Source organism: Caenorhabditis briggsae (assembly GCF_000004555.2).
Source record: "Caenorhabditis briggsae complete genome, chrV, whole genome shotgun sequence".
NCBI classification, from domain to species: Eukaryota; Metazoa; Nematoda; class Chromadorea; order Rhabditida; family Rhabditidae; genus Caenorhabditis; species Caenorhabditis briggsae.
The window spans coordinates 17863922-17875575 of NC_013488.2; the positions used below are offsets into that span (position 1 = coordinate 17863922).

An 11654-nucleotide genomic window follows, 5' to 3' on the forward strand; every position below is an offset into this window, starting at 1 on the left:
TTTTCTATATTTTTATATCTGAAAATTTGAATTTCCCGCTTTTTTTTAACCGAAAATTTGAATTTTTGTGCATTTTGTCGTCAAATTCGATGTTTTATGACTGAAACACCATATTTGACGACAGAATGCACAGAAAATCAAAATTTCGCTTTAAACCTCAATTTTTGTCACAAACTTTGAATTTCCCGCCTTTTTTAACTCAAAAATTTGAATTTTTGTGCATTTTGTCGTCAAATTCGATGTTTTATGACTGAAACACCAAAATTGGCGACAGAATGCACAGAAATTTGATTTTTGAACTAAAAATGGCTGAAATTCGAAATTTCCTGCTTTTTAAACCCAAAAATTTGAATTTCTGTGCATTTTGGCGTCAAATTCGACGTTTTACCGCTGAAACACTGAATTCGACGACAAAATGCACAGAATGGCTGAAAATTTGAATTTCTCGCGATTTTTTTCACCCAAAAATATGAATTTCTGTGCAATTTGTCTTCAAATTCGTTGTCCTGCCTCAAAACATCATATTCGACGAGCAAATGCACAGAAATTTGAATTTTCGTCAAAAAGCTCGATTCTAGGCACAAAAAAATGTGTGAAATTCGAATTCCCAGCTCATTTTCAGCCAAAATTTTTCTAATTTTCTGAAAAATCGATATATTTGTTTGCAGATGTCCCTTCTATCACTATTCATCAATGCTGGGTTGAGCGCGGTCGGTGCCGTCATATGTTATAGGCTCATTTTGGATTATATTCCGATTTTTATCGCGCGAAAAATGTATGGAAACGATCAGTGTAAGGTGAGTCGTTGTTTTTTGGCCTAAATGGCCAATTTTGGACCCCTGAAAGTCAAAATTTCGAGAAAAATGGTTAATTTCACCTCCTGAAAGTCAAAATTTCGGCTTAAAACTCTCAAAATCGAGTTTCCCATGATTTTCTACCCCTGAAAACTAATTTTCAGCTCTCTAGCTCGAAATGTCGTAAGATTCGGTGTCTGGTCCGCAAACACCAAACGAAGCATCGAATCTTACGACAATTTCAGCTAGAGAGCAGAAAATTGGTTCCTAGGGATAAAAAGTGATGACAAACTCGATTTTCGTGTAGTTTTAAGCCGAAATTTCGAGTTTGAAAGTCTGAAATTTAAGATTTAGAGTCTAAAAACTCAATTCTGAGGTTTGAAACTATCATAATCGAGCTCCCCGTGCCTTTTCACCCCCGGAAACCAATTTTCAGCGTGCTTGCTTGAATTGTCGTAAAATTCGGTGTTTGGTCAGGGTGTTTGCAGACCAGACACCCGATTTCACGACAGTTTGAGCTAGAGGGCTGAAAATTGGTTTCTAGAGGTAAAAAGTGATAGGAAACTCGATTTTTACACTTTCAGGCGGAAATTCTAGGTTTGAAAGTCGGAAAATTCGGAAAATCTTGATTTTGGCAATTAAAACATGAGTTTTGTGATCCGAAACTATCAAAATCGAGTTTTCCATCACTTTTTACGCCCAGAAATCAATTTTCAGCTCGCTAGCTTGAATTGTCGCAATTNCGGTGTCTGGTCCGCAAACACCGGAAGAAACATCGAATTTTACGACACTTCGAGATAACGCGCTGAAAATTGGTTCCCAAGTGTAAAAAGTGATGGGAAACTCGATTTTGACACTTTCAGACGGGAATTCTAAGTTTGAAAGTCGGAAAATTTTAAAAATCTTGATTTTGGCAATTAAAACATGAGTTTTAAGATTTGAAACTATCAAAATCGAGTTTCCCATCGCTTTTTAACTCCGGAAACCAAATTTCAGCCGTCTAGCTCAAAATGTCGTGAAATATGGTGCATTGTCGTGGCGTTTGCAGACCAGACACCACATTTTACGACAGTTTGAGCTAGCGAGCTGAAAAGTGATTACCCGGGGTAAAAAGCGATGGAGAACTCGATTTTGATAGTTTCAAGTTTTGAAACTGAAGATTTAGTTGCCAAAACCTCAAAATCCAGATTTTCAAAGTTTCAAACCCAGAATCTCAGTCTGAAAATTTCAAAATCGAGCTTCCCATCATTTTCTACCCCCCGACACCAGTTTTCAGCTCAATATCTCAAATTATCGTAAAATTCGATGCATTGACTGGTGTTTGCGGACAATGCGCTAGATCTTACGACAATTTGAGCTAGCGAGCTAAAAATTCGCTTCTAGGGGTAAAAAACGATGGGAAACTCGATTTTGATAGTTTTGAAGCGGAATTTTCGAGTTTCAAAGTCTGAAAATGTGCTTTTAAGTCAAATTTCCCGCATTTTTCAGGTCTCCAACGCTCCCGTACCCGAACCAATGGGTGTAATCTGTGCCGCCGTGTATCTCATCGTGATGTTCGTCTTCATCCCCTTCCCGTTCATCGAATGGATCGGAATGGACACTTTCCCATACGCCAAGCTTCTGGCGATTCTCTCGGGCCTCATTTCCATCTCCACTGCCATTCTATTAGGATTCGCCGACGATATGTTGGATTTGCGATGGCGACACAAGCTGCTGTTCCCGACGTTGAGCTCGTTGCCGCTTCTTATGGTTTATTATGTTTCTGGTAGGAAATTGGTTGAACATGAGCTTTGAAAATGGCTGAAAATGAACTGAAAATCATGAAAAATGGATGAAAATGGCTTAAATCGGCCTATTATGGTCCAAAATCGATGAAAAATGGCCTAAATTAGGCTTAAATTGGCCTAGAAACGGCCTAAAACGAGATTTTTCAAAGTGGGCGGAGCCTAGAAGGAGAGGGGGCGGAGCTTAAAACCACCTTCAAAAATAGACCAGAAATCATCGCTCATTTTGAGTCAGTTTTCTAGAATTTGAAGAAAAAAACTAAAAGGGGCGGAGCCAGGTCCCAAGAAGAAAAGTGGGCGTGGCTTACAGGAGAAAAGGGGGCGGAGCTTCGAATTTTTCGATTTTCCGAGGCCTCCAAAAAATTTTCTCTGCGAATTTTCAAGCTTTTAAAGGGGGCGGAGCCTAAAAGGGGGCGTGGCGTAAAATCTTCAAAAATAGTTTAACGGAAAATCTGCGAATTTTCTAGGAGCTAAAAAGTGGGCGGGGTCTAATCTATAAAAAAAAAGGGCGTGGCTTAAAAGGGGCGGAGCTTAATACCTTCTGATATCGGCTTGAAATCCCTTGATTTCGACCCAATTTTTGTCGAGTTTTATGTACGCTAAAAAGTGGGCGGAGCTTAAAGTTTGGAAAAAAGGGGCGGAGCCTAATTTCTGAAAATGGGCGGAGCCTATTTTTTAATGTTCGAAAATCCGCATAATTTTGAACAAATATTTCTCGACTTTTCTAGGCACTGAAAGTGGGCGGAGCCTAATTTTTGAAAATGGGCGTGGCTTATAGGGGAAAAGTGGGCGTGGCGTAAATGGGGGCGGAGCTTAAGCCTGACCTTTCAAAATAGGCTTAAAATCATTCATTTTGAACCTATTTTCAGCGTGCTAAAAGTGGGCGGAGCCTATAAAAAGCAAAACTACAGTAATCCCAAAAATTTGTAGTCTTTGTAGTCTTTGTAGTCTTTGTAGTCAAAATTCAAAATAACTCAAAATCGGTCGATTTTCATCGAATTTTTTTCCAAATTTTTTTGGATGTTTTTTTTTGAAGCTACAGTAACCGAAAAAATTCAAATTTTTCCAGGCAACTCAACTACAGTAATCGTGCCCACCATCGTCCGTCACCTGGTCCAACCGTTCGTCGTGCTCCCCATCACAATCAATATCTCATTTATCTATTATATTTTCATGGGAATGGTCATTGTCTTCTGCACGAATGCCATCAATATTCTTGCAGGTAGGTTACTGTAGTTTGTAGTCTTTGTAGTCTTTGTAGTCCCCAAAAAATCCCCAAAAAATTTGAGCAAAAATGAGCAATCCCAAAGCCAAATAAACCCCGAAAAAACAATTTTTTTTTGAAAATTTTGAATTTTCAAGTTTCCCGCCAAGCCAAATTTTCAAAAAAAAAAAAGAAATTCAAAATTTCCAGGAATCAACGGACTGGAAAGCGGACAATCATTGGTGATATCTGCATCAGTTAGCTTGTTCAATTTGGTTCAGGTTAGTGAAAAAAAATTGGCCTGAAATGGGTCTAAATCGGCCTGAAAAGCCTTAATTTTGGTCTGAAAAAGGCCTGTAAAAGGCCTGAAAACTGCCTAATTTAAGTCTGAATTCGGCCTGGAAAGGGCCTAAAACGGCCTAAAAAGCCTAAAGATGTCTAGAAAAGGCTGTCGAGTTTAGGCCCCTGGCCTGCCTGAAAGTTTACATTTCCTAGTCTAATTTGGGCCTTCTAGGCCTAGTTTGGGCCTAAAACGGTCTGAAAAGCCTAAAACCGGCCCCAAAAAGCCTGAATTTCAGGTCTATCGATTTGGAGCTGATGAAAATGCGGCTGGATTCTGGCATCACATCATTTCCCTCTATTTTCTGCTCCCATTCACCGCCTGCACGGCGGTGCTCTTCTATTTCAATAAGGTACAGTAATCCACAAACTACAAAGACTACAAAAACTACAAACTTTTGGAAAAAAAAATGGCGCGAAATTTGAATATGAACACAAAAAAAATCGCGAAAATTCGATGAAAATTGAGTGATTTAGAGCGATTTAGAATTTAGACTACAAAGACTACAAACTACAAAATACAAGTGTGGCTTGGCGCGAAATTTGAATTTTCGAATTGGAAAAACCATTTTGGCTCTTTTTTGCTCAAAATTGACCGATTTTTAAAATTGTTTTTCCAAACAAAAAAATTGGTTGACTACAAAAACTACAAACTACAAAATGTTGACTACAAAGACTACAAATTTCCTACAGTATCCCTCGCGTGTGTTCGTCGGCGACACGTTCTGCTATTGGTCCGGCATGACACTCGCAGTCGTCTCGATTTTAGGACACTTCAGCAAGACGCTCATGCTCTTTTTCATACCACAGGTAAGGCCACGCCCACTTTTGTCAAGCTCCGCCCCTTTTTCAATAGGCTCCGCCCACTTTTAGGGTCTAGGAAGTTTGGAGAAAATCGATTGAAAATGGATGATTTTAGGCGTATTTTTGAGATTTTTAAAGATATATTAAAACTAGGCTCCGCCCCGTCACGCCCTCTTTGTAGAGTAGGCTCCGCCCCTTTTTAAATAGGCTCCGCCCGCTTTTTAACGGCTAGGCTAGAAAATTTGAAGAAAATCGGTTCAAAATTAAGAATTTGGCCTATTTTCAAAATTTTCAAAGATTCAAAAAATTAGGCTCCGCTTCTTTTATAAGCCACGCCCACTTTTATAGATTAGGCTCCGCCCACTTTCCAACTTCATCAAAAATCCTGTAAAAATTGCAAACTTTTTCATTTCAACCAGGTTACTGTATACTGTAGACTTTCAATTTTGGCAATCTGACTCCGCCCCTTTTTTTTCCCTCTAAGCCACGCCCACTTTAAAGAACTAGAAAAAAGGGAAATTACAGATTTTTCGCAAGGTTTTTAGTTTGTGTATTTTTAAAGTATATTTAGAAGTTAAGCTCCGCCCCTTTTTTTCCCCCTTCTCGTCTAACCCACGCCCCCTATTTTTGCAGACCATCAATTTCTTGTACTCAATTCCGCAACTTTTCCATTTGGTACCATGTCCACGTCACCGGCTGCCCAAATATGACGCGGAAAGTGATACGGTAGGTGGTTTTTGGGATTTTTCAAATTTTCAAAAATTTCCAGGTCAGCATGAGTGTTGCGGAATTCAAAAAATCACAACTCAAAACACTAGGATCGATTTTTATCACGATTTGTCGATCGATTCGAATTTTGTATGTCGAGGAATTCGAGAAGGACGGAGAAATGTAAGCGTGAAGCCTGAAATCGGGCCTCATTTAGGCCTGAAATGGCCTAAAATTGCCTGAAATGGCCTAAGATGGATCTTCAAAAATCGAAAAAAATTGCTGCACAAAAATAATCCTAAAAATCTGAAGCAAAAAAATTTCGGCCTAAAATAGGCCTGAATCGGGCCGCCTATTTTAGGCCTAGAAAAGCCTGAAATAGCATAGACAGCCCAATGAACATTTACAATTTTTCGGCCCGAAAAAGCCTATTTTAGGCCTATTCCAGGACTAAATAGCATCAATTTGGGCCTAGATAAGCTTGAAAAAATAGCTTAAAACAGCTCAGAATCATTTCAAAGAATAGTCCCAAATTTGGCCTATAAAAAGGTCTTTCACAAGCCTAACTAGGCCTGAATTCACATATTGCAGGCCTAATTGGCCTTGATTTAGGCCTAGATAACTCGCTAGAAAACCACGAAAAAATCTGGACTATTTCAAACCTAAATGGGCCTGAAATGCCTGAAACAGGCCTAAATGGGCCTAATACAAGCCTGAAATGAGCCTTCAAATACCTAAAATAGGCAAAAAATTGGGCCAATTATCAAGTCTATAATAATCTCTTGAAAATTAACCTAAAATAGTCTGGGAGCCTGAAAAGGCCTTAGACGAGCCTAAACGGGGCCTGAAATTCACCTTAAAATACTTTGAAAGGCCTAAAAATGGTAGGGCCTTAAATAGCCTAGATTTTGTTCAAATAGGCCTAAACAGACCTCCTGAAATTTGTTCCAGATACATTACAAGCCTAAACCACCTTAATTCCGGACTAGAATAAAGCCTAAAAAAAGTCTAGATTTGGTTCAAATTGGCCTTAAAAGCCTAAAATCGGCCTAGAAAAGCCTAATTTTTTGCAGATACGTGCGTATGAACAATCTAACAATCATCAATTTGGTCCTAAAATTCTTTGGTCCAATGCACGAATCGTCGCTGAATGGATTGCTCATGCTTATTCAGATGCTCTGCTCCTGCCTCGCATTCTTCATTCGCTTCTATTTGGCATCTCTATTCTATGACGTCGTTGAATAATTATCTGATTTTTCTCGAATTTTCAGGCCTAAAATGGCCTAATTTGGGCATCATTTAGGCCTTTTTTTGGGATTTTTAAATTTTTTCGAAAAAAATTTTTTTTTTTTTTATTTTTCGATTTTTTTCAATTTTTAGGCCTAAAATTGCCTTTTTTTTGGATTTTGAAAATTTCCGAAATTTCCAAATATTTGTGATTTTTTTCCTTTTTTTCTCTTGGTTTCCTTATCTCTCTCTCTCAGTTTTCTCTTCGCTTTATTCTTGTCATGATTATAATTGGCTAATTAATTAATTAATTAATTTTTTCCCGTACTTTTCGAATTTTCGCAATTTTCAGAGATTTTTTGTTGCTTTTCTAGAATTTCTGGAATTTTTAAAATACCGGAAATTTTAGATTTTTTTCCAGATTTTTTTTTCAAAATTTCAAAATTTTTTTATTCAGCAAAAAAGGGGGCGGACTTTTTTCCTTTTCCAATTTATTTTCCCGCTTTTTGGTGATCCATATGATCCACAGAAGACATTGCCTGAAAAAAAGTGGGCGTGGCTTCCAAAAAAGGTGGGCGGGGCTTCACTGAAAGGAACAAAAATTTCAACAATTTTTTAACAAAAAAAAAGGGAGAGGCGGAGCTTAAACACGTCACCGGAAATCAACAATTTTTTGCAATCGAGAAAAGAGACATCGCCAAAAACGGATTGCCATCAAAAAAGAAAGGGGGCGGAGCTTCTGGTGAACGTGGGGGCGGGGCTAATTCACCGGAAGAAAAACAATTGAAACATTTAAAAAAAAGGAAAGCAATAAAAAATGTTACAAGCGAGAGTGAATAGAACAGGAGATATATATGAGCAATAATAAAGAAAAAAAGGGGGCGTGGCTTAGGAGAGATAGAGGGAGAAGTGGGCGGAGCTTGGGCGAAAAATGGGCATTTTTGGTTCAAAAAAAGGCTGAAAATTGAAATATTTGGCTAAAAATCGGTTTTCAGCAATCCAAAACCGCTGAAAATTATTAAAACTTCGGCTTAAAAAACCTGAAAATTGCGATTTTTGATCTCAAAAATTTGCAATTTTCAGCAATTAAAAAAACTGCTGAAAATGCACTTTTCCAGCTTAAAATGGCTGAAAATGCGATTTTTGGCCTAAAAAAGGCTGAAAAATAGAAGTTTTGGCTTTAAAAAGGCTGAAAATTGGAATTTTCGGCTTCAAAAACTGAAAAATGGCTTAAAAATCTGAAAACCGAATTTTTGTCTAAAAAATTGAGGAAAAAATTAGGCTCGGCCTCCTCCACAAATTCTTCTTCTCGCAGCAGCGACGAAAAGTGTCCGTAAATGCACATTAAATGACGCCAAATTGCGGACAAAAAGAACGAAGACAAACAAGACAGCGGGGGAAGAGAGAGATAAAGCAAATATAAGAGAGACACAGAGAAACAGAGAAAATGACACAGAATAAGAAGACTGAGATAGCCACGTCATCGACCTTTTTGACGAATTCTGGAGCGGATTTTTGGATTTTTTATGCTGAGCAATCCCCTTAGAGAGCGGGAACCACTCGTTTCTGCAAAAATTAAAAGTTTGAAGAGTTTTTTCTGGCTGAAAATTGGTAAGTCTTTTTTTCTGGAAATTTTGAAATTGGGATTTTTTTGGCTGAAAATGGCTGAAAGTGATATTTCAAAAATCGAATTTTCGACGTAAAACTAGGATTTTCAAGGTTTTTTCCGGGCAAAAAAATGGTTAAAAAATTGGATTTTTTCGGCTGAAAATGACAAGGAAAAATGACTGAAAATAGCAGAAAATTGGCTGAAAATTAGCCAATTTTTTAAACTGAAATTTTAGATGTCTCAAAACTGATGAAATTGGGATTTTTTTGGCTGAAAATGATAAAGAAAAAATATCAATTTCTCGGCTAGAAACAAGCAATTTTTGATTTTCAGCTAGAAAATTCAAAAATAACTGAAATTGAGGATTTTCGAGCTGAAATATTTCATTATTCCGTTTTTATAATTTTTTTTTTCGGCTAGAAATTAGCAATTTTCAGTCATTTCAGCTAGAAAAAAAAATGATAGAAAATTATCTGAAAATGAGCAATTTTAGGACATTTTAGACCGTTTTTTTGCCAATTTCAGACTGATTTTCAGTCATTTTCACACCTTTTTAGTGGCAACTGGTACCTCTCCATCGTTATTATTGGTATCCTTCTGCGCGGCCACTGCTTGAACCGGCACCTTCTGATTTCTCTGATTCTGATCGATATCCTGTCGTGCTGATCGACAATCAGCACATTTCATCCAATCAGTGCTCATCAGTTCCACAGCCGACGGACGTTTTGCCGGCTGAAAATCATTGAAATTAGGTCAGAAATCGTGAAAAACGAGTCAAAATCAATGAAAAATGGTCCAAAAATCATGAAATCATCTCTCAATTAGGCTAATTACCCTCTAATTAAGGGGGTCTCTAGAAAATCCTGAATTTTGACTAAGAATGGTCCCTAAAATCATGTAAAAAATATTGAAAAAATAGTTGAAAATCCGATTTTTCGACTAAAAATTACTCTCTAATTACCTTCTAATTACCTTAATTACTCTATAATCGAAATATAACGGAATTTTGAAAAATTTCTGTCTAAAAATGATAAAAAACATTTGGGGGGTCTTTGGCGTCATTTTTAACCAAAATCATCTAGAAATTTCTCTCTAATTAGAGGGTAATTAGGTTAATTAGGCAGTGATTAGAGTTAATTTTTTGGATCCATTTTTAATGACACTCAGCGATTTTTCAGCAATTTCCGGTCTGTTTTTGCAACCAAAATCCTAGAATTTCTGGGACACTAATTAGAGGGTAATTAGGCTAATTAGGAGGCGAAAAAAAATGTATTTTTGAGCGATTTTTTCTATGACTTTGGGGCCATTTTTCATGATTTTTGGCCCACTTTTGGCACATTTTCATGAATTTCTGGTTGTTTTTTGACATTTTTCACCTCAACAGTGAGCATCCATTTGATCATATTCTGCGTTTCGATGGTGATACGACGCCATTGCGAATGGAATAGGAGACGACCTGAAAATGGCAATTTAAAGCCAAAAATTCGATTTTCGAGGCTTAAAATCGCTGAAAATCCCCCATTTTCAGTCAAAAATCCCGCTTTTTTACCTTTCATAACCTGATCCTCCATGGACATATCCGTGTACTCCTCGCTGAACGGCGGATAGCCGGAGAAAGTGATGAAGAGGACGCAGCCGAGACTCCAGCTGCAAAAAAATAAGCTGGAAATCGGCTGAAAATAGCTTAAAATAGCTAAATTCTGGTCTCTTTTAGGCACTAGAACGTCGAAAATTTGCTTTATGAAAGTCAGTCTAGGATGTCAGAAATGGGGGGCCTAAAACAGTCTAAGTCTAATAATGGTCCGGACGTTTCGAGTCGTTTCAGTATCGACTTGGACAATGGTTTTGCATGGTTTTCAGGTCTAGTTTTAGACATTTTATCTCATTTTAGGCCTAGTTTAGGCCGAATTATACCCATTTTCAGCCTGAAAAAAGCCCCAATTTCTCACTTACATATCCACTTTCGGCGAATACTCGATGCTCTCGTTGGCGACGATTTCTGGAGCATTATAGGACGGCGTTCCGCAGCGAGTCTTCATTTTCATCACCGAGCATTTGGCCATTCCGAAATCGGTTAGCTGAAAGAATATGTTTTTTGGGCTGTTTTAGGCTAGGTTTAGGTCAAAAATCAGTAATTTAAAGCTGAAAAAGACCACTTTAGGCCGAAATTCCGGCTTTGTCAGACCAAAAATTGGCCATTTCCATGTCAATAATGGCCTTTTTCGACACCAAATTTAGGCCTTTTTCAGGCCAAAAACAGGCCGTTCTAGATCGTTTTTAGGCCCCCCTGTTCTATAGGTTTTGTCAATACCAAAATAGGATATTTCTCTTTAGGCCAATTTCTGTCTTTTTTAGATCAAAAATGGCGGTGGGGCTAAAATCAGGTCTTTTTCAGACCTAAATCCTGCTTTTTGAGGCATTTTAGGCCTGAAATAGTTCACTTATGGCGAAAAAGGAGGCTTTTCTAGACCAAAATTAGCCTTTTTAAGATGGAAACTAGGCCATTTTAGACCAAATCTAGGTGTTTTTAGTTCAAAAATAGGTCATTCTAGACCATAATGAGGCCATGTTAAGCCAAAAATCATACTTGTGGAAAAGATGGCCGGCCCGCTTTTTGAAAATTTCGAAATTTTAGAGCGAATCATCATTTTTCACGATGGAATTTCTTCTAAAAAAAAAAATGAAAATCCACACTAGAGGCTGATTCTGTCGGCAAAAAAAAACAATGATTTGAGGTCGTAATCAAAAAAAAGGTTTCATCCTCGGCTTCATGAAATTTGACTTTTTTTGCTGAAAATTCAAGTAAATTGACTTTTTGCGGATTATTTTATTCATTTCACGCTCTCCCACAGAACAATTCCGAACTGCAAATTAATTTTTGATCTACAGAAAAAAAAGTTTGGCGAGATCACAATTGCAGGTCTAAAACCATAATTTCAGAATTTTTTATCAGATTTTGTGGAGTTCCAAGATGATTCAAATGATTCTTAAAAAAATAATTAGTGGTTATTGAATCCTATATGGTCGTTTTCCGGAAGAAAAAATGTCAAAAATGGTCATTTTTGATAGTTTTTTACAGAAAAAATCTATCTCCTCTTTCAGTTTTTGAGATTTCTAGGAGTTCTATAGCTCAAAAAAACCACAATTATTTTCTCAACATTTTCTATGGGCGAATTATGAATTTG

The 11654-nt window shown here is 37.4% G+C and overlaps 2 protein-coding genes across 2 annotated transcripts; one reads left to right on the forward strand and one right to left on the reverse strand.

Moving 5' to 3' along the window:
• Positions 1 to 668: 668 nt before the first annotated feature.
• CBG24468 lies at positions 669 to 6878 on the forward strand (the record flags this gene model as incomplete). The annotated part of the gene is made up of 9 exons (XM_045238504.1): positions 669 to 797; positions 2283 to 2559; positions 3648 to 3800; positions 3993 to 4063; positions 4361 to 4474; positions 4815 to 4931; positions 5559 to 5651; positions 5695 to 5816; positions 6707 to 6878. The coding sequence occupies 9 exons, from the start codon at positions 669 to 671 to the stop codon at positions 6876 to 6878; spliced, it is 1248 nt and encodes a 415-aa protein (XP_045091341.1).
• Positions 6879 to 8137: 1259 nt separating this feature from the next.
• CBG24469 lies at positions 8138 to 10532 on the reverse strand (the record flags this gene model as incomplete). The annotated part of the gene is made up of 5 exons (XM_045238505.1): positions 8138 to 8485; positions 9019 to 9201; positions 9846 to 9925; positions 10019 to 10116; positions 10423 to 10532. The coding sequence occupies 5 exons, from the start codon at positions 10530 to 10532 to the stop codon at positions 8138 to 8140; spliced, it is 819 nt and encodes a 272-aa protein (XP_045100837.1).
• Positions 10533 to 11654: the final 1122 nt, after the last annotated feature.